The sequence below is a fragment of the Pinus tabuliformis genome, chromosome 7 (genome assembly GCF_031772625.1).
Source record: "Pinus tabuliformis cultivar Carrire ecotype Pingquan chromosome 7, CPIR1, whole genome shotgun sequence".
NCBI classification, from domain to species: Eukaryota; Viridiplantae; Streptophyta; class Pinopsida; order Pinales; family Pinaceae; genus Pinus; species Pinus tabuliformis.
The window spans coordinates 177,592,242-177,620,051 of NC_142293.1; the positions used below are offsets into that span (position 1 = coordinate 177,592,242).

At 39.1% G+C, this 27,810-nt stretch overlaps 1 protein-coding gene across 2 annotated transcripts; it reads left to right on the top strand.

The window, feature by feature from the left end:
- On the top strand, positions 1 to 27,810 carry LOC149246419 (cysteine-rich receptor-like protein kinase 19). 2 transcript variants are annotated; one of them, XM_089457908.1, is made up of 9 exons: positions 1 to 573; positions 700 to 775; positions 893 to 1,528; positions 4,141 to 4,343; positions 4,467 to 4,674; positions 4,770 to 5,004; positions 16,567 to 16,702; positions 16,898 to 17,110; positions 27,427 to 27,810. In XM_089457908.1, the coding sequence occupies exons 1-9, from the start codon at positions 463 to 465 to the stop codon at positions 27,475 to 27,477; spliced, it is 1,869 nt and encodes a 622-aa protein (XP_089314034.1). In that variant the 5' UTR covers positions 1 to 462; the 3' UTR covers positions 27,478 to 27,810. The 2 variants fall into 2 exon arrangements, with proteins under 2 accessions (XP_089314034.1, XP_089314035.1); XM_089457909.1 differs by having other exon boundaries at positions 3 to 573; positions 27,405 to 27,810.

Below are 27,810 nucleotides of genomic sequence, written 5' to 3' on the forward strand. Positions count from 1 at the left end.
GAATGACCGACCCTTTACAACGAATGCTTTTCAGCGGAACGAATGACCGACAACATTTTCTCTTTTCGCCTTTTTTTAGCAGCACACCGGAAGGTTCCTCATGCCTAGTGAACTCAATTATTGGTGCCTGGCCCTCATGGATTCAAAGCAGAATTGAACTCGCTTAGTTTGGCACAGGGCTTCAACCCACTGGACTACTCATCGAACTAATAATCTCAGACTGATTATTATATTTCTCTACCTTGTTATTCAAAACAAAAAGAAAAACCAAAAAAAGAGAACCGAGACTCTCTGCATCGTTATTTTCTCTTACATAGTAGTTTTTTTCAGTGGAGGTGGATTCCCCTGTGACTCCAAGTACTTAAAGAGGGCTTGTGCCAAGCAGCGGCAGTGGTTTGGGGCTCGGCAATATCAGTGTGCAAAGCTTTCCGGGCATATCTGTTGAGTTTTATTCAGAATCTCATGGGTAATTCTGGTTCCCTTCCACGAGGTACGATTCCCAGTCAAATTGGGAATCTCTCAGAGTCCGGAGGAATCGCAGAATACGAAGATTTCAAGCCTCCTACAATCCAGGTGTTCTGAAAAAAAATATATTTTATTCTGTAGTGAATACATTTCATGCTCGTAGATCTGGGCTTCATAGGGATTTTTTTGGGAGTTAATGGCGTTTTTTCCAATCGTCGTACTTCCTTTTTGCAGACTTGGATTCTGAAGATTCACTGTTCGTGTGAGGGATGCCAGGAAAAGGTCAAGAGAGTTCTGCGGAACATCGATGGTAAGAATCGTTGCGATCCCGCATGTTTGCACATAATTAGTTTTGTTTTCTTTAGTGCAGGTCGCGTGTTCGAATCTTGTTATGGATATTTACTAACCATATGGCTCGTTGTTGCAGCTGTGCACACCGTCCGTATTGATCCTGGCGAGCAGAAGGCGACTGTTAGAGGAACACTGGCGTCTGCTGATGTCTTGTTGAAGATGTTGCGGAAGAAATGTGGGAAGCATACAGAGTTGTGGCCAGTGACTCAGAATAAACAGAAGAACGAGTCCAATACACAGAATCAACACAAACAGCAGAATTCAGGCAAAGATGTCGGTGGTGATAAGAAAGAACATACAGCGATGGCTCAGAGAGAAATGCAGAGGAACAAGGCCAAGACACAAAATCAAAACACAGAGCAGAATTCAGGCAAAGATGTCGGTGGTGATAAGAAAGAACATACAGCGATGGCTCAGAGAGAAATGCAGAGGAAAGAGGCCAAGACACAAAATCAACACAGACAGCAGAATTCAGTCAAAGATGTCGGTGGTGATAAGAAAGAACATACAGCGTTGGCTCAGAGAGAAACGCAGAGGAAGAAGCCCAAGGATCCGAAGCAACAGACAAAGCAAAAACCGGGTACCGATGCAGCTGGTAATGCGAGTAACGGTGGAGGTGGTAAGGCGAATGACAATGCAGCAGTGGCTCAGAGCAAAATGCAGAACAAGACGCTGAAGACACAGAAAGAGCAGAATTCGGGCCGACACGAAGGTAAAAAATACTTCCACACAGCTGAAAAGGAGTTACAAACTAATAGAATCTTGTTATTAGGATGATGATAAGATTGATATGGTTTATAGGATTTTAAGTAGGCAAAAGGGATTTTTAATAATTGAATTATTTTTATGTTTTAAAAGAAGTCAGAGAAGTTTTATTATAAGAATTATGGTGAAGTCAAGAATGTAAGAATGTAGAATGTAGTGATAAATATTTTGAAATATTTAGAATGGATGTTAATAAAAATGCAGTTTAATGAAGTTGTATTTTTTGTTTTGAAAGTCATGGAAATTCGGATCATATTTTGAGAAAATTCGGCAATGATTTTTGTAAATTCAGGGTATAGTTGTTAAATTTCAAAATTTTAGGTGCTCTAAACTTTTTTAATGGTGTTGAATCCATTTCCACCATAAAAAAAGTCACACGACACAGCCATTTTAGGTGCTCTAAACTTTTTTAATGGTGCTGAATCCATTTCAAAATTTTAGGTGCTCTAAACTTTTTTAATGGTGCTGAATCCATTTCCACCATATTTTAGGTGCTCTAAACCTTTTTAATGGTGCTGAATCCATTTCCACCATAAAAAAGTCACACGACACAGCCATTAATGGGGAGCGTTGGATTATCCAATTCCCAACAATCTCCCCCCAATGCGAGCCAGGGGTGTTTCAAACTCGAGACCTTTGGCTCTGATACCAATCGCTGGAGTCACAATTGCCGTTACACCAAAACCAGCAGGTGTTAATAAACAAACACATCACTAGTGTTAAGCACATGCCATGGAACATACGGAAAGCGTTGAATTATCCTTCCGCAGGTGTTAATAAACAAACACATCACTAGTGTTAAGCACATGCCATGGAACATACGGAAAGCGTTGAATTATCCTTCTACACCGCCATTAACAAAAAGCGTTAGATTATCCAATTCCCAACAATTAGAGATTCAAACCAGTAATAATCTATCTTTTCCCTACTCCTTTAGGTGAAATTACCAAAAGCCATTACTCTAAATTGGCACACAAAACCAAACGATGGCGTTCAACCCAGTTACAATACCTTCTGTCTTGTCTGCGCAGCAGTTCTGGGCGTATGGCTCCTCTGAGCAATACAATCCCTTGCCCAGTTACACAGAGAAGCTGGTCTCTTTATATACAAAGATCGAAACTAGTTACTAACCTAAATTCCTCAACATAAATGCATTATACCACTCAGTTTAGGCTAGATGGAATGACATTATACCCCTATGTATAGGGATAGTTGGAATGACAACACGAGCATCCTAAATTCCTTGGGAAATACATTGAACCTCTAAATTTATGGCTAGTTGGATTGACAACTCTAACATGGAAGCTGCGTCGATGTTGGGTATTGGAGACTGGCCACAATCGCATCGTATTTTTGGCCTCGCTGATATTGGTTTTCACGCCTCTTGGCATCAAAATCGGCATTTTGTTTCTTATAATGAGCAGATCCAACTCTCAGGTGCATTACAGTCAGGTTTAGATAATATGTTTTAGTAACCATAAATCCCTATTTTATTAGGTATGGTTGATATCTAATTTTTCATTAACATTTTTTATATCTATTTATATTTTTCATTAATTAATTTTTATACCTGTCAATATAAAAACTCTTTATCCCAATTATATGCTTAATATATTATGTTATTTTTTCTTCAATATATATCCCCCAATACTAATGCATTTGGTATGCTCTTTAGTGTCGCCTTTGTGAGTGTTGTCTCTAGTTACAGCCAGGTTTAGATGATATGCCTCAGTAACCATATCCTGGGCATTCTGTAGAATAGTATTGTCTGCAACTTTTAGGAAGTGAAACAATTTTTGGTAAAATAGTGATATTTTGTTATTTAAAATGTATTTTTGAATATATATATATATAAATTTAACACCCTGAAATATCTTGTATTAACAATTCAAATTTATCATCTAACAGATCTCTATCATACTTTATACTTTAGACAAATTCAAATGAAAAATATACCCTAAAACTCTTAAATTAGGTAGACTACGGCCAGTAGAATTAATATATTGTTACATACTACGGCCTGTAGAATTAATACACTGTTACATGGGCGTACACAGAGTTGATTATCTCACCCTAGTCCTTTTGGGGCTGTGGAATGGATCTCATTTATCTGGGACATAAAAATATAAACGATGAATCATCGCAGCTACAATACAGTAGATATTCAGGTTAGAATAATAGATACTCTGTTCGTTTTGGAGAACAGAACTTTAGAGTGTTCTAAAAGAGATTTACCAAATGATTACAGATTCAAGTTAGAGCAGTTGAATGAATGATTATTTATACAATAAATTTATGAACAAAATAAAAGCACACTGTTATATCAAAAATGTTTTCACCTAAATTGAAACATCTTTGAAATAACTAAAAGTCAAAATGGGAAAATGTTTTTTACTTCATAAAGCGTATAATGTTTTCAAAAACTTCTGCCTCATCTTTTTTGATGTAATTGTATATTTCATTGGGAGTTGTCTATATTTGTTGTAGTTAAAATGGTTTTTTAACTTCATATTTGGATTCAGCACCCTGAAAAACCCCTGGGACGCTTTGATTGTGCAGAAACTAGCTATCAAACTTGCTATTCCAATGATTTTGACCGGAAAAACTCACAAAAAAAACTTCCAAAAAGTGGGCAAGTGGTCGAGAACGCATCGTTCACTATTTGTCCAATAGTGTTTCCGATGGAAGCACTGGTAGCTGCTACAAACAATTTTTACATTGATAACAAGATTGGAGAGGGAGCATTTGGCCCTGTATACAAGGTAACACAGGCTAGCACAAGGCTTCTACTGGTTTATATAGAAAACATCGAAAACAAGCCTATAATATAATTAAGATTTATTTTACAAAATCTTTCATACTGAAAATTTGTCTGAATCTCTCAGGGAACTACCAAAGACGGAAAACAAATAGCTGTGAAGAAGCTGTCGTACACATCTAAGCAAGGAACGCAGGAATTTATGAATGAAAAGATGCTTGCAAAAATTCAGCATCGGAATTTAGTGAATCTACTCGGCTGCTGTGCACAGGGATCAGAAAAGTTCCTTGTTTACGAGTACTTACCGAATAAGAGCCTTGATAAATGGCTATCCGGTGAGTCGCTTGCACTTAATATATCAAGATAAAAATCAGTAATGTATCGATCTAGATAGTTCGGTGTTGAATTGGCCTCTTATGCATGGATACAGATCCGGAGAAACGCAAAGAACTTGATTGGGGCAAACGCTATACGATTATCCTGGGAATAGCTAGTGGGCTTCGCTATCTTCACGAAGAGTCTCAACTGCGGATTGTTCATCGAGATATTAAAAGCAGTAACATTTTGTTGGACGAGAAACTCATTCCTAAGATAGCAGATTTCGGCATTGCTAAAATTTTCCCTGAAGATAGGACTGATGTCAGCACAAGGATTGTTGGAACCCCGTAAGTTTTTAATACAATTCTCACGAGAACACACAGGGAAAAGCTAATAACAATTAGAATGCATGCATTTAGAAAATGTTCACATTTTAAACTACCTATACATATAAGGTAAATAAGGTAAATAGTTAAAAGGCTAATAAATGCTAATCGTGTTAAGTGTGAAGCCAAATTCATGCAGGATTCTAGATCATTTTACACCGTTAGTGGTTTCTAGAATCACATGCAGGATTCTAGATCCTCCTACACCGCCAGATCTCTATCTGAATCGCATATAAGATTTTAGATCTTTCTTCTGTCTCTGTAAATTTGTAATTTCTTTGGCCAAGGAAAGCAAGCCAAGGCCCAATCTTGTAAAGTGATTTCTGTTCTCTAGTGATTGTTTTATCTATTCTGTTGTTTCTGACTAAGTAATCTTGTTGTTTCTCCATTTGTCTGTCTCTGAAATTATTCTTTGCTATTGCTGTCTAAGTCTTTGTGTAAAAATCTGTTGTGTGTTATATGTGCTCTGGTCTAACAACTCGTATTAGAGCTAGGGTCGAATATCCACTGTGCAAGCCGCTTAGTGCCATCGCCTTACTCTGACACTGTTCGTTAAAACATTGGTTGTTACCCCTAGCGCAGTTGAAGGATCCGTCCAGGAAATAACTGAGGAATGTTGGAACTAAAGGACGCTGCAAGAAAAACAAGGTCGTGGATCTATGTTGAAACGTGTTGCTGGAGTTTGAAACGCCAAGATCCGTGGAATTTGGAGTTGAAACATGGTGTTCGTAAGTTTTTTTTACATCAAGCTTCCATGTATAGGTCAAGCTTTTTTTCAAATCAACATATGTATGTGTGAAATGTGAAAATGTTAAAACATTATATATTCCGTCAACGTTTCAAATCCCAACAGGGATCCATCATCAGGACTATTTTCGAATGTTGATATTTAGAAGAGCTAAATTGTGAGATTTAAATAGTTATGAGATGAGTTATTATGAATGAAGGTCGGCTGCTTAATATTATGATGGAATATGGGTATTACTGTGGGTTCTCCGGTTACTAACTCAGAAAATAAAAACCACAGATGTCTAAAATCCAGGAACATTATATATGTTTTATATATTTATTATGAAACATATATAATTATATGTTGGAATTTTGAAAAGTATATTTTAAAAAGGAGCAGGGATTTTGAAAAGGGTATTTTAAACGGAGGAAGGTCATTATTACTAAATTTTAAAGAGTAATAATTAAAATTTTATTTTTAAGTGGAGTTTTTGTGTTTTGGGGCTTGAATTTGATTGAAAATGGAAACAACAGTTATAGATATGGAAACGTTGAGCGGCGCTAATTTTGCCCTATGGAAATCACAGATGGAGGATATATTGATTTTAAAAGATCAGTATTTGCCGACTGAGGGCATAACAAAGAAACCCTAATCGATGACAAATGAAGAGTGGAATAAGCTAGATAGAAAGACGATTGCAACAATCCGCCAATATTTAGCAAAGAATGTTTATTTCAATGTGTCCGGAAAAAATACGGCTGAAGGAATATGGAAGAAGCTCCATGATCTATATGAGAAGAACACAACATCAAACAAAGTGTTCTTGATGAAGAAGATTTATAATCTCAAAATGAAGGAGGGTGCTTCAGTTGCTGAGCACTTGAATGCATTTAATATTATTACTAATCAGCTTGCCTCTGTTAAAATCATTTTAGATGATGAAATTAGAGTCATTTTGCTAATGTGTTCCATGCCAGACAGTTGATAAAATTTAATTGTAGCTATGAGCACTTTAGCAACTATAGGGACCCTGAAGTTTGATGATGTCAGCAACAGTTTAATGAATGAGGAGCTGCGACGCAAGTCAATTGCGGAAAACCAGGGAGGAGAGGCTTTAGCTCTAGCTGATCATGGTAGGAGAATGGATCGAGGCCGGCAAATGCGATCAATATTGAGAGGCCGATCAAAATCAAGGAGAGGCAGAATCATCTGCTTTCATTGTGGCAAACCCTGGCACATGAAGAAAGAATGTCGATTCTGGAAGAAACGACAAAAGGATCAAAGACCATCTAGTACAAATCACAAGTCGTCCAGCACAGATGAAGGTGAGACCACTGCTGTAGCCACAGATGGTGATGTGTTGTTTACTATTTCAGTAGAGGATGCATGTGTATATACGTCTAGCAGTAGCTTTGATTGGATCCTTGACTCTGGGTGTTAAGTTATGGTATGTTCTATGCTTATAATAGTTTACTTATTTTTCTTATTATATTCCACAGATTAGCAATCACATGTACATAAAGTAAAGTGCAGATAGAACATTAAACGATCGACAGAAAACAAGCCAAGACAAGAGACACAAGATGTGGCGGCTAGCCAGGGACAAACCCCACAGTGTGTGGGGAAATTCTTTGATCAAATCTTCTTTTATCTTCAATAATTTAGCAGAGAGAAATAGTACAATAAATCAGATTTGTATCAGCAGTAGCAAACTCTAGATCAACAACATCAGTATTAGCAGCTTCATCATCAAACTAGGGCAGACGATATCTCACAAACCGACCGTCGGATTGGCTTGATTCCACCACCAAAAGTTGTGGCTTCCAAAGGAGGTTCAGATGAACCTACAGTGCAGTTCAGATGAGAAGATATTCTAGTCCATGCAGGTCAAACTTTACTTCTGCAGTTGCAGCTTTAGTTTCAGCAGCTTCCTTCAAACTAGGGCAGTCGATCTCTTGCAAATCGTCCATCAGATTGACTTGATTCCACCACCAAAATTTGCGTCTTTCAAAGGAGATTCAGATGAACCTACAATGCAGTTTAGATGAGGAGATCTTCTAGTCCACGTAGGTCAAACTTTACTTCTGCAGTTGTAGCTTCAGTTTCAGCAGCTTCTGGCTTCACATGTGTGAGGGAGAGACCCTTTTTCTGCACAGTAGAGAAGAGACTCTTTTCTACGCAGTAGAGAGAGAGAAATGTGATGAGATGAGTGAGTGAAAATGAGGAAAAGTCCTCTTGTATTTATACACAAATGATGATGTTTGAATAGATGCGATTGTTGGGCTTCTGAGCCTACATGAGTTGTAGGTCGGTTTGATAATAATTCCATAATCAAAATAAATTCATATCTCCATGAATACTTATCGGAATCGGATGATATTTATATCAATATTACACCTCTCAACGAGAGGAATCTAATAAAAATATTATTAGCCATGAATAAGATGACCCACATGAAGTTTGGCCCTAGTTTCCAATTTTAACACTCCCTCTCAACTAGGGAGAACTTCATCTACAGTGTGTCTATCGGTCGTTACTATTCATCCATCAAATGCACTGCCCTGTACAGCTTGAACCTTGCCATGCTCTACTCTATTCTGACTATTCTGCTTTGTCTTGTTCTGCCTTGTACTGATCTGTATTGTTCTGCTCTGTTTTTGCATTGCTCTGTTCTGCTCTGCTTTTGTCTGAATTATGAAGAAGAAGAAATGATCGAGGATGTATCATATTGACTCAAAGTCAGTCTCAGAGTATGTACCACTGATCCCAGACCAGTCTCAACCAACCCGAAGTCAGCGTCACAGTGAGTACAACTCCACTGGTCCCCGACCAGTATCATCCTCCACTGACTCAAAGTCAGTCTCAGAGTGCGTACCACTGGTCCCAAACCAGTGTCAACTGACTCGAAGTCAGCTTCATAGTAGGTACCACTCCTACCACTGGTCCCAAACCAGTATCGCAGTCTCAGAGAGTGTACCACTGGTCCCAAACCAATCTCAACCGACCTGAAGTGAGCGTCATAATATGTACCACTCTCACTGGTCCCAGACTAGTACTGCACTGACACAAAGTCAGTCTCAGAGTATGTACCACTGTTCCCAGACCAATATTAACCCACCCGAAGTCAGCGTCATAGTATGGTACAACTCCTACCACTGGTCTCAGGCCAGTATCACTGATCCCAGATCAATGGAGGTCATCCTAGCATAGGGAGTACGGTAGATACAACGATGTGTCCATCGGTACTACTATGGTCCCTAACTTCCTTTCCCTGATCATTGATCAAAGGAGAGGTACTTCCCATGAGTCCCAGACTACATGGGTAGGATGCCTCGATAAGAGAACTAATCAATCCTATTCTCACAGGAGAACACATCAATCCTGCTACAATCGCCATGGAGAACACATCAATCCAGGCCTCACAGGAGAACACATCAATCCTGCTACAATCGCGATGGAGAACACATCAATCTAGGCCTCACAAGAGAACACATCAATCCTGCTACAATTGCTATGGAGAACACATCAATCCAGGCCTCACAGGAGAACACATCAATCCTGCTACAATCGCCATGGAGAACACATCAATCCAGGCCTCACAGGAGAACTAATCATCCTGCTACACAGGAGAGCGAATCATCCTGTTCGACAAGAGAGCGAATCATCTTGTCCCACAAGAGAGCGAATCATCTTGTTCCAGTGCGCACCACCAGGGGAGGGTGAGTCACCCTGCGGTCGTATGTTGCTCCAATAAGAACCGTAAGCCCTCAGAGATCCCAGAGCTCAATGTATGCAACATGCAGGACCCTTGTACAAGGGTTTCTTGACGACTCCAAGTCATTTGGGAAAATCACAGATTAGATATTTCCTCGGGGCTTTGATAAGGTGTATCGACCTGTACATCATCTTAATGCGATGGAGCCTCCTTGCTAATCGACTTACCATATCCCAGATGATGTCTATCTGCTGGAGCAAGCTACAAATACGGGATTCCTCAATAATTGAATCCCACCTCTGGTTGTTACAGAGAATCACAATGGTATGTGTTCAAACAACTCACTGAAGAGCTTCCCCAACCAGGTAGCTTCATACGAGTTCATACTCGTAGATATGTATCCGGTCTCGGTGGTGCTAATGGTAACCGACTTCTTCTTCCTTCTCATTCATTATATCGAAGCAGAATCCAAAGAGAAACAGCACTAAAAGTGCTCTAGTGATCCTCCACACTACCTGCCTAATGAGCATTTGAATAATCATGCAGTTTCATATTTCCGGTAGTGTATCTCAATCCATGAGAGATTGTGTCCTGAAGACATCTCAGAAGATTCTTGGCACCAATCTAGTGAAGCTCAACCAAATATGAGTTCACAATGCTAACTGCAAAACATATGTTCGGATGGAGGTTCACCAAGAACATCAACACGAATGAGTTTTTGAAACTCAGAGGCATTTTCCAAATCTGGTCTGACATCACTACCATATAACTTCTGAAAGTTAAGATCCTCGAGGTAGTCACAAGCTTGCAGTCCATCATACCAAATCTTTTCAGAATCTTCACCACATATTTTCCTTGAGATAGGAAAATTTCCCTTGGCTTCTGCCACACTTCAAGTCCTTGGTTCTTCATTTCAAATTCAGAAGCCAACTCCCTCTTACATTTGTGAATGAGAGGGTATGCACCTGTTAGAAAGAGGTCATCCACGTATAGCACCAGTCTGAGAGGTTTGTCATCTTCAACCTTAAAGTAAAGGTTAGGATCGGCTTCACTCCTAGTGAATCCCAGCTTCATCAAGTAGCTATCGATCCTCTCATACCATGCTCGGGGTGCTTCATTCTGCACATAGAGAGCCTTCTTCAACCTACATACATAAGATTTTCAATCATAAATCTCAAATTCTTCTGGTTGCTCCACATAGACCTCTTCTTTGATCGAATCGTGCAAGAATGTAGTCTTGACATCCATCTGATGTAGGTTCCATCCTTGTGAATCCACAAGGGCTATGATCAAGCGGATGGTCGTATATCTGCAACAGATGCAAATATCACATCATAGTCTATACCTTCCTTCTGGGAGAAATCACGAGAAATAAAACGAGCCTTGTACTTTTCCGTACTTTCATCTACTGCATTTTTTATCTTGTAAAGCCATTTAAAAGTGACAATTTTCTTGTCCTGGGGTCTGGGAACTACATCCCAGACATCATTCTCCATAATAAACTCATATTCTTTGGTCATAGTATCCTTCCATACTTTATGCTTGACAGCATCTGAAAATGATGGAGGCTCATTTTGTATGATCGTGCTCATGATGGTCAGGTATCCCTGATACCTGTTAGGTTTCTTACTTTCACGGAAGGTTCTTCGGGGTGCAGCATGTCCTTCAGCATCATCAAGTATCCCCCTAAGCCATGAAGGCCTCTTCCTAGAAGAGGAAGGCTTAGGTGGATAAATAGGATCCATGGGTTCCTCCAAATCAAGCATTGTTACATCATCTACCCATAGAGACAACTTCCACAATCGTACAGTTCTTCCTTTCCACCACACCATTCTGCTCAGGAGTATGTGGTGTAGTAGTCTCCCTCTTAATGCCAACCTCTTTACAAAAATCATGGAACTCATTAGATTCATATTCAGTCCCATTATCAGTTCTTAAGATCTTGATCTTCTTTTTGGTTTGATTCTCGATCAGGGCTTTGAAGTGTCGAAACCAAGAGAACACATCATCCTTTTCAAGAAGTATATCCAGGTCTTTCGAGAATAGTCATCTGTAAAAGTAAGATAATATGAATATCCTCCCAAGGAGTTCACAGGCATCATACCAGATATGTTTGAGTGAACTAGTTGTAATATATCGGAGGTCTTGCTTTGACTTGAGGGGAATGGTCCCCTTTTGAGCTTTCCTTCGGCACATCCCGAACATACACCTTCTTTCTCTACTCAAAATTCGAGCATCCCTGTCACCGTTTGTCTTCCACCGAGTAGAGCTTTATAATGAAGGTGGGAAAACCTCCAATGCCAAAGTTCAGATTAAAGAGATGTGTCATAAGACATGACACCTAACGGACTTCCATCGACCTGATATAATGAATCAACACGAAACCCAAGAGTAAAGGCATCTTTAACATTATTTTTCGATACACGTACCTTGCCATCGCTGAAGGTTACCTTGTAGCCTTTGCCTTTCATTCTCGAGATGGACACCAGGTTCTTTTAAGAGGTTAAGTGCATTTAATACATCATGGAATTTCTAGCCTTCTTGAATGCTTGTTCTCTTCCTTAATTCCCAACTCTCCTCTTACCTTTGCTATTGAATTTGTCATTCCTTTGATTGCCATCAGAGGGATTTTGATCATCGTCCCGGTGTGAGTCCTTTCTATTAGGGCACTCCCTTGCATAGTGACCTGCTTTATCGCAGATGTAACATCGTCCTTTTCTTCAACCCTTAGGTCCAGCCTTTCCTTTTGATTTTCTAGGGTTAGAACGATAGACATCTTCTATTCGTGATAGTCAGCTTTCTCACGGAGCTTGTCTTCGGCAGGAAAGAGTGTTGAGGATCCCATAGTTCTTTTAGGATAACCTTGCCAATCTTCTCTTCGGTGATTGCTTGGGCTTTGTCTTCACCTCAACTTTGATACCATGTTAAGTTATGGTATGTTCTACGCTTCTAACAGTTTACTTCTTTTTCTTATTATATTCCACAGATTAGCAATCACATGTACATAAAGTAAAGTGCAGATAGAACATTAAACGATCGACAGAAAACAAGCCAAGCCAAGAGACACAAGATGTGGCGGTTAGCCAGGGATAAACCCCACAATGTGTGGGGAAACCCTTTGATCAAATCTTCTTTTATCTTCAATAATTCAATAGAGAGAAATAGTACAATAAATCAGATTTATATCAGTAGTAGCAAACCCTAGATCAACAACATCAGTATTAGCGGCTTCATCATCAAACTAGGGCAGACGATATCTCACAAAACGACCGTCAGATCGGCTTGATTCCACCACGAAAAGTTGTAGCTTCCAAAGGGGTTCAGATGAACCTACAACACAGTTCAGATGAGGAGATCTTCTAGTCCACACAGGTCAAATTTTACTTCTGCAGTTGCAGCTTCAGCTTCAGCAGCTTCCTTCAAACTAGGGCGATCAATATCTTGCAAATCGTCCGTCGGATTGACTTGATTCCACCATCAAAAGTTGCGGCTTTCAGAGGAGTTTCAGATGAACCTACAACGCAGTTCAGATGAGGAGATCTTCTAGCCCACGTAGGTCAAACTTTACTTCTGTAGTTGCAGCTTCAGTTTCAGCAGCTTCCGGCTTCACATGTGTGAGGGAGAGACCCTTTTTCTGCGCAATAGAGAAGAGACTCTTTTCTGCGCAGTAGAGAGAGAGAGATGTGATGAGATGAGTGAGTGTAAATGAGGAAAATTCCTCTTGTATTTATACATAAATGATGATGTTTGACTGGATGCGACTGTTGGGCTTCTGAGCCTACATGAGTTGTAGGTCGGCTTGATAATAATTCCATAATCAAAATAAATTCATATCTCCATGAATACTTATCGGAATCGGATGATCTTTATATCAATCTTACACCTCTCGATGAGAGGAATCTAATAAAAATATTATCAACCATGAATAAGATGACCCACATGAAGTTTGGCCCTAGTTGCCAATTTTAACATTGGGGCATCTCACCATGTAACCCATGCAAAGATAGTTTTGTTTCATATAATCCTGGTGATTATGGTAGAGTGCATTTGGAGAATAATCATTTTTGCAGTATTGTTGGAGTGGGAGATGGCCAGATCAAGATGAAAGATGGACAAGATATATTGTTGAAACAGGTCAGGCATGTACCAGAAATGCGCATGAGTTTAATCTCTATGGGATGATTGGATGATGAAGACTATTTGACAAGCTTTGGAAAAGGAGGCTGGAAAATTAGCAAAGGTGCATTGGTCGTGGCCAAAGGACCCAAGACAGGAAAATTATACACATTGAAGACACTGATAGGAAAATCAGATTTGGCTGCTGTCACAAAAGAAGGAAATTCAGCAAATCTGTGGCATAAGTGTTTGGGTCACATGAGCGAGAAGGTCTTAAAAATACATGTTGGTAAAAATTTATTGCCAGGTTTGAAATCCTACAATCTTGATCTTTGTGAGCATTGTATATATGGTAGACAAAGAAGGATTTCTTTCCTTAGAGGTGGCCATGACAGAAAGAAAAATGTGTTAGAATTGGTACACTCAGATGTGTTTGGGCCTGTTAACATCAAATCATTAGGAGGAGCATCATATTTTGTAACATTTATAGATGATGCATCCAGGAAAGTTTGGGCATATCCTATGAAAAATAAAAGTGAAGTGTTTGGAATATTTCAAAAATTCCATGTTGCTGTTGAAAGAGAGACTAACAAATTGCTGAAGTGTTTAAGAATAGATAATAGTGGAGAATATAGCTCAAATGCATTTAAGGAATATTGTAACAGGTTTGGCATAAAGCATGAGAAGACTGTGCTCTGATACAACTTGTTAGAGTCACGATTGTCGTTACACCAAAACCTGCAGGTGTTAGTAGACAAACACATCGTTAGTGTTAAGCACATGCCACGAAATACACGGGGAGCGTTGGATTATCCTTCTACACTGCCATTAACAGGAAGCCCAACAATCTCCCCCCCCCCCCCCCAACCCAAGCTAGGTGTGTTTCGAACTCGAGACCTTTGGCTTTGATGCCATTTGTTAGAGTCACGATTGTCGTTACACCAAAACCCGCAGGTGTTAGTAAACATGCACATTGTTAGTGTTAAGCACATGCCACGAAACACACGGGGAGCGTTGGATTATCCTTCTACACCGCCATTAACAGGGAGCCCAACAATTTCGCCCCCCAACGCAAGCCAAGTGTGTTTCGAACTCGAAACTTCGCTTTGATACCACTTGTTGGAGACACGATTGCCGTTACACCAAAACCCGCAGGTGTTAGTAAACAAACACATCGCTAGATTTAAGTACATGCCATGAAACACACGGGGAGCGTTGGATTATTCTTCTACACCGCCATTAACGGGGAGCCCAACAATCTCCCCCTGCCAACGCAAGCCAAGTGTGTTTCGAACTCGAGACCTTTGGCTCTGGTACCACTTGTTAGAGTCATGATTGCCGTTACAACAAAACCCGCAGGTGTTAGTGAACAGACACATCGTTAATGTTAAGCACATGCCACGAAACACACGGGGAGCATTGGATTATCCTTCTACACTGCCATTAATGGGGAGCCCAACAAATAGGTCCAGTATCTAATTCTGAGTACCTTTTAGCATGTTAAGTGTGAATTTATGTGAATTCATTTATAGAGTTCACGACATAGACCCCCTTTGTGAGTTTGTGTCACTGATGTCATGACCCTTTCATAGTTGATTTTTGCTCAAAAGGAACCCTCCCAAGACCTTGCCTACTGAAATTCTGAGTGCCTTTTAGCATGCTAAGTGTGAATTTATGTGAATTCATTTATAGATTTCATGACACAGACCCCCTTTGTGAGTTTGTGTCACTGATGTCATGGCCCTTTCATAGTTGATATTTTCTCAAAAGCAACACTTATGAGACTCTGCCTATGGTATATCGACTGCTACCTATTCGACCTTTACCTCACTTGCATGACTCCTGTTTACTGTGAGTGCAATACCATGCAGGTATGTGACATGATCTTGCATGCAGAACTCTAAATCGCCTATATTTTCATGAGTCTTTGATTGGTGGTACATTATTATAATTTTTGTCATGCCGTGCAACCTTGTCTTGGTCGTTAGTGACAAGAATTGAAAGGAAAACGTAGAACAGAGATTGTTTTTTTCAATATTTCAAAATAGTTAAATAAGATTACATTAAAGTATAGTGAGATTGAACTAAATTCAACAAAATTGGACTAAACTAAAATGGACCGTGACACTTCAATGGACAAGTGATTGGAATTGGATTCCCTAATAGTTAGAGCTAAATATTAGAAAACAAAAGTGAAATGGGAAAGTAATGATTAATGGTTGCAGAACTTTAATTCAATTTTTTCCATGATTGTTTTAACTGTGTAAACTATTTTGACTTTTTGTCATGTTGCTCAATCTTTTCTGGCTATTTGTTAGACTTTTTGAGGATTTTTAGGTGTTTCATTTTTATCAAAATTGTGTATAATTTAGCCAAAATTGATTGGAATCACAAGTTTGAGTTGTGAGCTCTCTAGAATTCTAGTGCCCCAGGTGTTTTTGAAAATGCTGAATTCATATATGAAGTAAAAACAAAATTTAAACAATAAAAATGAAGATTATACAAAAACAAATTTGGCCTATATTTCCAAAAAAAAAAATAATTAAACACCAGATAATATAAATTAAAAAGAAAAATAATCATTAATAATTTTCCCATTAATAAAATTAAAAAGAGACATGATGATTAATAATTTTCTTATAAAAAAAAATAAAATAATTAATAATCATCTTTCTTTTTAATTTCTATTATCATGATTTAATAGAGATTAAAAGATTGATGATAATTAACGATTAAATTTTTTCATTATTCTATGTAAATCCCTCATCCCATTCCAATATATATCCTTATGGACGTAATTACTTTTTCATTGTTTTTAAATTTTTGAATTTACATTCTTGATTGGTTTTTATTGTCTAAGGTCGAGCACTACAGTTTCTTCTGCAAATAAATTTCACATAATCATCGCTTAGCTCCTAAAAGTTCCCTCACATATCTCTTCCGTTGGAATTTGAATATGCAGAGCGTATATGGCACCAGAGTATCTTAGGGGGGAGAAGTTATCTGCAAATGCAGATGTCTATAGCTTTGGCATTGTTCTCCTGGAACTTCTCACTGGAAGAAAGATATCATCTGATCCGAGGGAGCTTTTAGAATCGGTGAGATGCTCTGATAGTGTTGTTGTATTTTACTCAGGGGATATCTTTAGCCGAAGCATGAGATAACGGATTTCACTGATCTATTTTGATACGAATTCCTCATCTGTTGAAATGTATACTTATTTTATCAATAAACTAAATTAAAGCCAAAATTATCCATCTCTCTTTCATGTATATATTTTATGAAAAATGCAGGTGTGGAGTTCATACGAACCAGACAAACCAGACAATGTTTTGCGGACGATTGATCCAACAATAATTGAAACATGTGATAAGGAGAAAGCGTCGAGATGCATTCAGGTTGGTCTTTTGTGTACACAGGAGGATTCATTGCGTCGTCCACCAATGTCAGAAGTTACTGCGATGCTTTCAACTTCTCTGATACTACCAGTTCCAACAAATCCACCGGTATCACATTCTCCATCTAATCTATCATTTCTGACACTTTTGGTTACAAATATGAAATTTGATGGCTTTAGGCGAAGAGGGTTGGGCAAAAGGGAAAACTTAAAAAGGGTAAAGAAAACTAATAACTGTGAAAATTTAGTAATTCCGCCTATCTTTATCAGGTTTAGTTAAGAGTTTTGGTTTTACGGAGTAAAGCTTGGGGCAGTCATAAATTTAGGGATATATGCAGAATCTGTAGGCGAAGAGGGTTGGGCAAAAGGGAAAACTTAAAAAGGGTAAAGAAAACTAATAACTGTGAAAATTTAGTAATTCCGCCTATCTTTATCAGGTTTAGTTAAGAGTTTTGGTTTTACGGAGTAAAGCTTGGGGCAGTCATAAATTTAGGGATATATGCAGAATCTGCAGCAAATTTGTGTAGGGATTTTGCTTTTAAAAAACTAGTAGTTTAACCGGCAGATGATTTTGCTTTTAAAAAACTAGTAGTCTAACCAGCAGATTTTGCTTTTAAAAAACTAGTAGTCTAACCAGCAGATCATTTTGCCAGGGAAATAATAGAAATTTCATTATCAAAATTTTTTGATAAAATAAGGTTGAAATTTTTGGAATTACAACTGTTAAGTTTTAAGATTTTGGGTGACTATTTTTTGAAGGTGCTGAATCTATTTCTACTGTAAAAAACAATTCAAACACTCATAGATTTTTGAAAAAAAAAGACCACTATAAAACAGAATTGTCGCATGGTTATAAATTTAGCCAGGACTGCGAAAATTCACTGGCTATTTTTTATTTTTCCTAAAAAATTTGGCAGTAAGAATGTTTAAATCTTGTTTATTTTGCACCATCAAAAACCCTTGGGCACCCAAAATTTTGAAACTTCTGTTACGATTTCCAAAAACCTCACATTTATTTTAACAAAATACTTCCAGAATTTCCATTGTTTCCACAAGTAGGAGAAACTTCAGGCTTCAATGTAAACCTTATTCTCTCATGATAAAAATCGAATATATATTACTTAAATGGCTCTCGAGGTGAGATACCTGGAGAGTGTACAAACACTTATACACACACTCACGTCAATCACGAGAACGGCTTAATACCTATAGGCTTTCACACTAACAGGGTGGTTTCAACCACTCCCTAGATAGTAGGATCTGAGACCTAATCTTAGAGTCTCAATCCTATCCTTAAACAACTAAGTGTAACTTTTTCCATTAATTCTAACACTCCCCCTTAATAGAGAAAGGGCACTGAAAAATAACATATGCCCGTTGGTCTAGTCTCAACTAGGCTTACAATTAAAACATGAAAAAAACTTAACCGAGTTTTTATTTTAGTCTTCTTGCAGTAGAGCCCATACTTGTTCATTTTGAGTCGAGGCTTCATCTTTGCTTTCCTCGCCATGAGGTAGTGATATCTCTTCACCTCATTTCTTCCCAGTGATGGAAGGCTTGAATTCTTATTCTCGCCCTTCTCAAGATTATCACAGGCTGGATAGGAGAATTTTCCCTCTCACTATTTCTGGTGTCAATCATCTGAAATTCAGCTATGATGTCTCAATCATTCATTGATGTAAAATCTGCACACATAGAAATATTAATGAGATCATCACAATTTAAATTCTCTCTAGCTTTGTCTTTTTCTGCCATGTCTTTGCAATCAGCTTCATGTGGCTCGTCCCATTGCTCTTCAACACTTTGTTCCTCTTTACACCCTTCTTGAAGATCATCTCATGTGTCTTCAATCTCAAGATCTTGCACAACAGATTGTACCTCTTGATTCATGTGGTCATCAATAGAACCACATTGTTTTTTTGAAATTTCTTCTAACTCGAACTTACTGCCCATGCTAATGCTTCCAAATGCCCATATGAGAAAATCATTATCATCAGAATCAAAAATATCTAAAAATATAGACATGTTGTTAAAGTCCAGCTTATCTCGAGATTCTTTTTTGGCTCCACCCGGTCATCTAACGAGTTCCAACAACCCGGTTACCACGCAGGCAGGAAACTTCTCCCTTTGGCAGCTCTTCAATTGTAGAACCTTGCAGACTGTGGCTTCTGTGCCACGTAGGTTTTAGTGCCCTCAGCTCTGGCTATGAGCAACAAAACAACCACTGACAAGCTGGAAACATTCTTAATATCTAATTTTGATGCACATATTTTTGCAACTTGAGTTTCTGAAACAATTAAATTTCCAGGACAACTCTGCTAGATGACGCCCTGGAACATGAAGCTATGGAACAGGCTTGAACAACACGCTGCCTCCACGCAGCTTTCTTGCTCCACTGACTTCACTGGGAATCTGCTTTACTGGAGATGTTACTGCTGCAACGACACAAGAATGTGTTGAACTCATGAATAATCGAGATGCCTCCTCACCAACAGCGCCCTTCGACCTATCTTGGTCTCGCTTCTTTCTTAACTGTTAAAGACGAATCTGAAGGGAAAGTACACCACCTCGATCCACACCACGGCTGCAGATCTCAACGGCCACAGTGAGTAGGCACCCTTGCTCCAGCGGCAACCTCCACACAGGAAACACTACACATAAAACTCAACGAGATAGCAGCACCTCCGGGTAGATGGCACAGCCACACCACACCTCCACTGCACCAGATCCACCAACGATCTCCACGCCACTGCTGCAGTGCCCGCACATGCGACCTTCAACTCAGTCACAGCAGATCCACCACCACAAACCTCACACGTCACCTCGCACGGACCAGATCCGCTGCTCTCTATTAAGTTGCGTGGATCCACCAACAAACAACGGCTTAGATAGATTTTCGAAGCCACTCTCGATTGATTCAAATAGGTGCAGCTCGATTTCCTAAGATCGGTAGGATTGACCAACAAACGAGCAGATTCGATCCTCTCGCAGTACACCAGCAGCTTCGGCTCCGTTGGTCAACAAAGAAAAGCGCATTTTTGAGCCAAAAAAGAGCATTGATCAAGTAGAGAAAGATTTTCTGCAGAGTTTTTCCGTCCTCCTCACTAGGCCTTGCCTCTGCCTAACCAGTCCATGCTCGGTACAGTCGTGGGGGATCTTGGCAAGTGCCAAGCGAAATAAACAAAACACGCAGTCTATTTTTTCTTTTAGAGTAAGATCGACGCGTCTTAGCACCACGGACTCGCATCTGTACACTTGAAATCTGCAACGACTGACCAAAAAAAAAAAAAAAAAAGCGTAGTTCCACAATGGGATCGACGCGTTTAGCGCTCCAATCCAAACAACGATTTCGCCTCAGTGGCACTCTTCACTCAACTTATTTGGAGAGTGTATAAACACTCATACACACACTCACATCAATCAGGAGAACAACCTAGTACATTTAGGCTTTCACACTAACAAGGTGGTTTCAACCACTCCCTAGATAATAGAATCTGACATCTAATCTTGTTGGGTATTTTTGATGGGAAAAATACCAAAAACCAAGATTCAAACTAAACACAGAGACAATGCTCTGTTCTTTGACTCCAGGATCTTTTATGCACAGGGAGACTTAAAAAAATTTCACAGAGAAACAGAGTAATTCACCACCATTAAAACATTCTATTCATTAAAAACTGATACAAGCTTAATCCTCTTTTACTGAGAGGGATTTACCACTGTAAAATCATTTTCATATTCACTGCTGTGAAAAACAACTTACTGCTGTAACAAAAGTTTACATGAGTTTACTGCTGTAAAACAAAATTTACACAGGCTTACAAAATTCGCTCCACCATCTTCTTTATGCACTGCTGTGCAAAACCACACATGGTTTTTCGCTATGGCCAACACAAAAAAAATTACATCACTGGTTCCATTTCGCTGCTGCGAACACACACACATAAATTCCTCCCGTGTGCCATACAAAATAATACAGAGCACACTATATTTTTACTGCTCCATCGTTCCTCTTTCAAAAAGTCAAATGCACGAGCCCTTTTCATTTTTTGAAAACAAAATAAAAAAAACACACTTACTTTTACGTGCCGTAAAATATTTTTAACACCCATGCCTTTCTTTAAATGCGCCATACCTTTGATACATAAAAAAACATTAAAATTTAAATCACCTACCAATACTTCTACGGGCACATTAACTACATTATTATTGGCGGTCAACACAAAATTGAATTCACTCCACGCAAGGCTTTTAATATAGGCTCGTATGCATCTTCAATCAATCAACGGACGAAAATACGGGAGCAGATCCTACGGTGGAGAAAGATATCGGAAGCCCTCACTTGAGTGAACGATAGCTCCCGATATGTCAGAGTTGCTGATGTCAGGTGAGATCCACGCGTCTTCACCAAATCGCATCGGAGCCAAGAATACGGAAACAACTTTTCCGGAAAAGCGGTGCGATATGCTTCTGGGCAGTTTTGTGGTTTCGTTCGGTGGTTTTTGGGCTGCGTTGAAATTATAACTTCAACACTCCCCTTTAATTTCAACTGCTGGCCATTCGGTCATACCGAGACACTTTCTTAAAAATTCAAAGCTTCTCTGATCCAGCGGCTTTGTCAAGATGTCCGCAACCTGTTCTTGAGTCCTGCAATGTTCTAGGACAATTTCTCCATTGTTCACCAATTCTCTGATGTAGTGAAACCTTGTATCAATGTGTTTCGTTCTCTTATGAAACACTGAATTCTTTGACAATGCAATAGCTGAGCTATTGTCACAAAAGATCACTGTCGCTTTTGCCTGCTCTTGGCCTAAGCTTCTCAACATTCTTCTCATCCACACTGCTTGACATGCTGCTGCTGTAGCTGCCACATATTCAGCCTCTGCTGTAGACAATGCTACTATGGACTGCTTCTTAGAAGCCCATGAAATCGCTCCTGAACCCATATGAAACACATAACCGGGAGTGCTCTTCCGATCATCTACACTTACAGCCCAATCACTGTCAGTGTATCCAACCAAATCTGAATGTTCTGAGGCATGATATAGAATTCCAAACATTTTAGTGCCTTTGACATACCTCAAAATTCTCTTTGCTGCCTGCCAATGTGCCTCCTTTGGCCTCTCCATGAACCTGGAAATTAAACTAACAGCATACATTAAATCAGGCCTAGTAGTTGTTAAATACATAAGGCTGCCCACAATACTTTTGTACAAACTAGGATCAAAATCCTTGCTGTTGTCCTCTCTGCTGAGCTTTAATCCCATCACTGTGGGAGTGATTGCTGCCTTGCATTCTTCCATCTTAAATCTGCCCAAAACTTGATTTACATATCTTGCTTGAGATATAAAAATTCCTTTTTCATTTTGATCTACTTCTATGCCTAAGAAGTATCTCAACAAACCCATGTCAGTCATTTCAAATTCATCCTTCATGACTGATTTAAAATTCTCAATAAGATAAGTATCATTTCCAGTGAAAATAACATCATCTACATACAAGACAACAATTAAAATTTTACCATCCTTTTCCTTGATGTATACTGTGGGTTCTCCTTCACATTTGTCAAATTCATTATCTAATAGATATGAATCTATCCTGCTGTACCATGCTCTTGGCGCTTGCTTCAGCCCATAAAGAGCTTTCTTCAATTTGCACACTTTGTGCTCTTCACCTTTCTTCTCATATCCGAGAGGTTGTTCCACATAGACCTCTTCCATTAACACTCCATTTAGGAATGCTGATTTCACATCCATTTGGTAGACTTTCCATTTGTTTTGTGCTGCTATGGACAACACTGCTCTCACGGTTTCCATTCTTGCAACCGGTGCGAAAGTCTCCTCATAATCTCTTCCATATTGCTGCTTGTACCCTTTGACAACCAGCCTTGCCTTGTGCCTTTCTATCTTCCCTTCAGCATTGCTCTTGGTCTTATAGACCCATTTCACACCAATGACTTCTTTGCCTTTTGGTAACTCAACCAAATCCCATGTTTTGTTTCTCTCTATGGCATTCATCTCCTCATCCATAGCTTCTATCCATTTCCTATCTTTGATTGCATCTTCGAAATGAATAGGATCATCAACATGACAATACAAGGCAAATAAGGAATTCATTCCTTCATCATAAATGTCGCTTAGATTTCTAAATTTCTTACCTCTTTCACTTGGTGTGCAAGTGCTTGAAGATGCACTTGAATTTCCTCCTTGTGGTGTGCTTGGAGAAGCACTCTCATTGATCCTCAATGGTGTACCTTGCTGTCCTTGTGTTGTCCTCAATGGTGTCCCTTTCTGTCCTTGTGTTGGCGCTGTTGTTTGGGGATGTATTTCAGCCACCTCCTCATCATCTTCATCATGAGACAAACAGTTCTTGACATTCACTGTTTTCTCTATGCTTCCATCCCAAGATTCTTCTTCAATGAATTGAACATCCCTGCTTACAAAGAACTTCTTGGTAGATGGGATGTACAACCTGTAGGCTTTGGATTCATCACTGTATCCAATGAAGATGCATTTCTCCCCTTTGCTATCCAACTTCCTCCTTAGCTGATCTGGTATGTGTGCATAGGCCACACACCCAAAATCTCTCATGTGGGTGACTCCTTGCTTTCTCCCACTCCATGCCTCTTCTGGCACTTTGTTCATGACTGCTTTTGTAGGACACCTGTTCAGTATATAAACTGCACAATGTACAGCTTCAACCCAATACTCATTTGGCAAATGCTTTGCCTTCAACATGCTCCTCGCCATATCCATGATGGTCCTGTTCTTCCTTTCAGCAACTCCATTTTGCTATGGGGTGTACCGAGTTGTAAACTGTTTATGAATTCCATTTTCTCTACAGAATCTTAGGAATTCCTTGGAGATATACTCACCTCCTCTATCAGTTCTCAAAACTTTAATGTGCAGCCCGCTTTGGTTCTCCACAAGTGCTTTGAAATTTTGGAATTTCTCAAAGACTTCATTTTTGTTCTTGAGGAAATATATCCAAGTCTTTCTTGTAAAATCATCAATGAATGTCAAGAAATATAGGCTGCCTGCTAATGATGGAGCTTGCATTGGTCCACACAAATCTGAGTGGATAATCTCTAAGGGTGTCTTTGCCCTTATGCTTTTCCCTGATGGAAAACTTTCTCTGTGTTGTTTGCCCAATATACAACCTTCACAAAGGCTGTCCGGCTTCTCTATCAATGGTAATCCTCTTACCATTCCTTTTCTGCTCAACAAATTTAGACCTCCAAAATTAAGATGTCCAAATCTCAAGTGCCATAACCAATTCTCATCCTTTGGCACGCTTTGGAAGGCCTCTTGGGTAACTGCTGCAATTTCCTTCTTGTTCTTCAAGTCTGCCCTGATCCGGAGAGGGAACATCCTGTTCCTTGTCATCTTCACTTCAGCAATGCATCTTTTGCTCGGTGGTATATCCATGATGGTGCACACATCATTTTCAAAGTAAACATTGTAACCCTTTTGGATAAGTTGTCCAACACTCAATAGGTTACATCTCATTCCGGGGACATAGTAGACATCTGCTATGGTTTTCCTTTCTCCTTGTTTTGTAAATATTTTTACCTCCCCTTTTCCCATAACAGACACTTTACTATCAGTTCCTAGTGTGACCTCTGATTTCAAATTCTGATTTAAGGCTGAAAAGAGGGCTATATTCCCTGTCATATGGTTGCTGCAACCTGAGTCTAAAAACCATATGTCTTCACTATGTGTTTCAGCCATGTTACAAGCTAACAGTACATTTTCTTGACTGCTGTTTTCTCTTGTAACATTTGCATTTTGTCTGCTGTTCATATCATGTTGTTTCTTTCTACAATCACTAGCATAATGTCCATACTTTTTGCAATAATAACATTGAACATTAGATTTATCATACCTTTGTCCTTGAGCCTGATACTGATCTCTTTGTTGGCTGCTGCCTTGACCTTGGTTCTGATTTGGATTGCTGCCTCTTCCTTGTGCATTTGATGGGATGTTCCTCCCACCTCTGTTCTGGCTTCTGCCTCTTCCTCTTCGGTTTCCTCTTCCTTGACCTCTTCCTCTTCCAAAGGACATCTGGGTCTTGAAGGCTTGCTCAAGAGATGAGTTTTCATTCCTACTCAACCTCTGCTCATGTGTTATCAGTGATGCATGTAGCTCATCAACTGAATAGTTTGAGAGATCCTTTGTCTCTTCAATGGTGGTGACTATGGCATCAAATCTTGAGGGTAAGACCCTCAATATTTTCTCCACTATCCTTCTATCTTCAATGGTTTCTCCATGAGTTCTCATTTGTGTGATTACACCAATCACATGAGTGAAGAATGAGTCAATGTTATCTGACTCCTTCATGTTCAAGTTCTCAAAATCCTTTCTCAGCAATTGTAGTTTTGTTGTCTTCACTCTCTCCATGCCTTGATAGGCTGTCTTAAGGGTTTTCCATGCTTCATTTGATGTTTTAGCTGCTGCTATCCTTGGAAATATACTCTGGTCTACTGCTAGATGCAACAATAAAATGGCCTTTGCATCCTTCTTCCTATTGCTCTTCAGTTGATCCTTCTCTCCCTGAGTTAGTGCATTGAACTCATTTTCATCTGCTACTTCTTCAAAACCATCTTCAACTATTTCCCATAAATCTTGAGAGGCAAACAGGGCTCTCATAGTTATTGACCAGTAGTCATAGTTCTTCCCATTAAACTGTGGGAGCTGGGTGTTAAACAAACCCATACCAGTGCTTGTGCTGGCCATTCCTTGACTGTGTATTTAAAACACTGACTGCTTCTTTCAGCAGCAACACAAAGAAAAAAAACTTTGAGAAATACCTGAACCCTTCGTTGTCTGAATCTTCTAACTGCCTGAGAGGTTTTGTTGCAGCAACAACCTTCTCCCTTCAGCTTCTTGAACACCTTCAAGAGCCTAAGCCTGCTTTGATACCACTGTTGGGTATTTTTGATGGGAAAAATACCAAAAACCAAGATTCAAACTAAACACAGAGACAATGCTCTGTTCTTTGACTCCAGGATCTTTTATGCACAGGGAGACTTAAAAAAATTTCACAGAGAAACAGAGTAATTCACCACCATTAAAACATTCTATTCATTAAAAACTGATACAAGCTTAATCCTCTTTTACTGAGAGGGATTTACCACTGTAAAATCATTTTCATATTCACTGCTGTGAAAAACAACTTACTGCTGTAACAAAAGTTTACATGAGTTTACTGCTGTAAAACAAAATTTACACAGGCTTACAAAATTCGCTCCACCATCTTCTTTATGCACTGCTGTGCAAAACCACACATGGTTTTTCGCTATGACCAACACAAAAAAAATTACATCACTGGTTCCATTTCGTTGCTATGAACACACACACATAAATTCCTCCCGTGTGCCATACAAAATAATACAGAGCACACTATATTTTTACTGCTCCATCGTTTCTCTTTCAAAAAAGTCAAATGCACGAGCCCTTTTCATTTTTTGAAAACAAAATAAAAAAAACACACTTACTTTTACGTGCCGTAAAATATTTTTAACACCCATTCCTTTCTTTAAATGCGCCATACCTTTGATACATAAAAAAAACATTAAAATTTAAATCACCTACCAATACTTCTACGGGCACATTAACTACATTATTATTGGTGGTCAACACAAAATTGAATTCACTCCACGCAAGGCTTTTAATATAGGCTCGTATGCATCTTCAATCAATCAACAGACGAAAATACGGGAGCAGATCCTACGGTGGAGAAAGATATCGGAAGCCCTCACTTGAGTGAATGATAGCTCCCGATATGTCAGAGTTGCTGATGTCAGGTGAGATCCACGCGTCTTCACTAAATCGCATCGGAGCCAAGAATACGGAAACAACTTTTCCGGAAAAGCGGTGCGATATGCTTCTGGGCAGTTTTGTGGTTTCGTTCGGTGGTTTTTGGGCTGCGTTGAAATTATAACTTCAACAAATCTTAGAGTCTCAATCCTATCCTTAACAACTAACTGTAACTTTCTCCTTTAATTCTAACATCTCATACTGTTGCAGGTGAAATAGAGCTTGAAATAGCCAAAACAGCGGTGGCAACGAGTGGTCCAAAATTATATGGAACTACATTAAATATGTGTTCATCGTTGACATAAGTGGCCTATAACTATAAATATCCGAGCACAGATTTAAGAAGCATAAATTTATGATCACTAAGCAACTTTAGAATTCATCTGCTGAGCTTTTACATCTGCATTTAAATGCTTTTTCTCTTTTGAATGACGAATGCTTTTCTGTTCCGCTGTTGTCTTTGATTCTACAAGGAGAAATCTGTGCGTTCATGCTTGGATGGTTTATAGTATATACAAATACAATCATTTGAATGTTTTGAATCGTGATCTGATTTCTTTCACCTCCAAATGTTTGTAAATCCAGGGCTGTAATGTGCGAATTCCAGGGCTGTAATGTGCGAAGGAGAAAAGTGAACCCTGTGGATGGAGCCATGTGACAGCAAGGTGGTGGAAAACTGAAAGACTGAATTAAGACTGAAAGATCCAGGAGTGAAGGGTATACATGCAATAAAACTGAAGACATTCTGTTCGGGCTATTTTAGATGTTTAGGTAGCCCTCTATTTATTATTTGTTGATAGTGATTTTATTGAACGGACACATTATAGAAAATCTGAACCGTTTCGTGAAATGGTTACATTTTAACGGTCAATTTGGCGCGTTTACTTGCATAAAGCATTTTGTGGTTAGGTTTAAAATGTCTATCCAAGAAGAAGAGATTTTGGAACATACATACAATTTTAATTTAAATGCAAAATGGTTTTATATTAAA